The following is a 3,184-nucleotide window of genomic DNA, read 5'->3' on the forward strand; positions in this document are numbered from 1 at the left end:
GGCATAGGCAATAGGCAACAGGGAATAGCCATCCAATCAGAGCTCTAGTACGTAGTTCGATATTATATCCCAGAATTCTGATTGGATACCTCGTTATTCCTTGTTTCTTGTGCTTGTGCCTATTGTATTTAAGCCTTTACTGTCAGAGCATGATGTCAAAGAATAACATCTCTATTCTTAGGTTATATGTGTTCGATTGTGTGTGCGTAAGCGTATGAGAAGTTTTGCTATTCGAACGCTGTCTACTGAGCACCACCAATACCAATTCAGAAATCTGATTTTTTACTTTTCAAAGCCTCTAGTTCGACCTCCTATTCTTTATTGCTCATTCATTAGCCAATATTCGTAATCAGATCTTATATTCAAGATCGTCTTAAGTACGGTCCTAAGAAGTAACGAATCAATCAGAAGATTGCATTAGCGTCTTAAGACATTACTTAAGACGGTCTTGAAATAAGACTCAATTATGAATACTGGCCATAATTAGGCTTTATATTTAAGGCTTCCTTCAATTTATCTTTAGATACTATTTAGAATTATTTCATTGGCTGCTGAGTATCTAAAGCTAAATTTAAGAAAGCCTTAAGTACAAGATCTGACTGATATGAATACGGTTTTTTACCATGATAATAAAGGGTCCTCTACATAGAAATCGTGGATTACATAGACGGTCGTGGAATTTTAAGTCGTAAGAAATTGACCAATTCTAATCGAATATTCCCTTTATTTGATTGTGATTGGTTGGTTTCCTATTTCCTCCACCATCGTCTACGATTTCTATAGAACCGATTCTACAGAATCGAATCTGAAGTTTGCATTTTGAAATCAACACTTCATATTGGCTGTCGCAATAAATTTAAGATCAGTTTGCAAATAATGTAGAATTGGCTAAAGAGTCCTCTATATAAAAGTCGCAGATGGTCATGGAGTCTTAAGTCGTAGGAAACCAACCAATCAAAAGAAGATTCTGAAAAATTAAGATTTTTTTATTTCCTTTTTTTGTTAAGTATAGGTGATTCCTAATACTACTTACCTAATAAATACTTGATATGGTATTTGGTTATTAAAGACATGGCGGATTCTGAAAACTTATCTGAAAAAGATCAAAGATGCCGATGCTGCTTGTCCCCATTGTATATCCTTATACTGTGATAAAGATATATTTGAAAATTCCAATGATGCACTATTGAAAAGTGGAAATGAAGTTAACGCACTCTCTCTTCCACCAGAGAGAACAAGGGAGACTGGAGCGGATAGTGATTCTCTTCCGCCATTTATATAGTGTATATACATATATGTTATACACACAAACCAGTGCGGTATAATACTAATATGTGCAGCACTGTATATTCCATCATGCTCTTACCAACCTATCATATCTCCTACTCACTTCGGTGCATTAAACATGGCTTCCAAATGAATCAGCTCCACTCTTCTTTGATTCTCTCTGTATTCCGAAATATCTAAGACAAAATGCAGAATAGCGTTGATTAGTTGTTTCAATGATGCATTCTCCAGTTCTATTACGCATTGTATGATTTCTTATACACATACATTACGTCACACCCTGTGATGGCACCCTGATACATCATAGGCCTAGTTTTCACCGAGGATTTAAACCGGATCAGAATGTAAGAACCAATCAACTACAGTCAAGTATTTCCCTGTTCGAACGACAGAAGAATGCTCGACTGTAATTGGTTCTTATATTCTAATTTACTCTCGGTAAAAACTAGGCCATAGACTCATTTTTTTAAGCTGATCTTTTGCACTTGTTCATCTTTCTTTCTTTTCTCTTTAGAAGGAAAGAAGAAGAAGAAAGATGAACTGGCAAAAAATTTAGCCAAAAAGAACGGGCATAATCATGCATAATTCGCACCCTAAAGCCAATATTACATGTGTTCGTTTTTAGTCGTACGACAAATTTTTCTGTCTGTCGATTGGCTGTTGGACAAGAGGTCTGAGATTCTGTCTTACAGCCAATTGACACGCTTGAAAAATTTGTCGTACAAGAAATGGACGCATGCAATTGATGTAATATTGGCCTAAATATTTCGTCGGTGGCCATTGATCTATTTTCTGTTGTTTACTCTTCCTGCACTAGACTGCACTAGAGCTCTCTTTCTCGCTTTCGACATATCAAACATACCCTATAAACACCTATAAACTTGTCTTACTTCAAGTTCCGAAAGTGTATACACTAGTTCAGCCACAAAAAACAGCAAAAAATAGATTTTATGACTATAATTGCATTCATATAACCTATTGTTTTAATACTACTATAAATGTTTTCTAAATAAATTTGGATGTATTTCTAAAATAAATATTAAATAAATACATAAAAAAGAAAGTGTAGCGTGAATAAGTAAAATTTACATTTATGCATATGTCTAACTTAATATTTTTTTCATGAAAAAAATATAATGTTTAATTGGATTCTAATATTTTTTTACTATTATTTGTGAGCAAAGTTCGCTATGAAAATAATAAACTTAGATATTTTCTTGTGGCGCCTCAAACGAATCAGCAAAATTGTAATCAGTAATGCCACTTGTTTTGACACATCAACTGCTGTACTTTATAGTGTTTCTAAAGACTATAATACAAACATTGCAAAAGATTTGACTTTCAGCAATCAGCAATCCATGTTTAATAATGTTATAGTTAAACATAGTTCAAAAATACAGAATTTTCTGTATATATCTCATCCTCGAATTGTTTCGCATATAATGTTATGTAGGTCTGAAAGGAAATATGTTAGATATAAATCATATTACAATAGTCAATATTATAATGTTAGATATCTTTCAAATACTGGTATTGATTCTATTACTGAAGTTCAAGTTCCAATGCAGTTTAATGGCATATTTAAAGCAATATCTGAAAGTGCACCTATTAAAATCACACAAGATTTCTTATTGTTGGTGCATGATTGTACAGGATTACCATGGTGGTCAGTCATTGTACTTACCACCATTATGATGAGAACAGCAGTAACATTACCATTATCCTTGTATCAGGTATGTTTATAAACATATCTAAACTTATAAATATATATTTATTTGACAAGCAAAATTATTGGGTTGTCTGGAAAGTTCATGCCGATGTTGAAGAAAAATTGAAAATTTTAATTTAATAAATGTATACTAAAATTTAAATTTTAGTCGGCACGAACTTTCCGGAC

General features: G+C 33.0%; 1 protein-coding gene across 1 annotated transcript in view; it reads left to right on the plus strand.

The window, feature by feature from the left end:
* Nucleotides 1-2,467: 2,467 nt before the first annotated feature.
* The window catches only part of LOC108689314 (mitochondrial inner membrane protein COX18), a 3,922-nt gene continuing 3,205 nt past the window's right edge, over nt 2,468-3,184 (plus strand). The window contains exon 1 of the mRNA XM_018196044.1: nt 2,468-3,020. Within this exon, the coding sequence (XP_018051533.1) occupies nt 2,478-3,020 (543 nt within the window). The 5' untranslated portion in view covers nt 2,468-2,477. The remainder of the gene's footprint in view (nt 3,021-3,184) is intronic.

This window comes from Atta colombica, unplaced genomic scaffold (assembly GCF_001594045.1).
Source record: "Atta colombica isolate Treedump-2 unplaced genomic scaffold, Acol1.0 scaffold269, whole genome shotgun sequence".
NCBI classification, from domain to species: domain Eukaryota; kingdom Metazoa; phylum Arthropoda; class Insecta; order Hymenoptera; family Formicidae; genus Atta; species Atta colombica.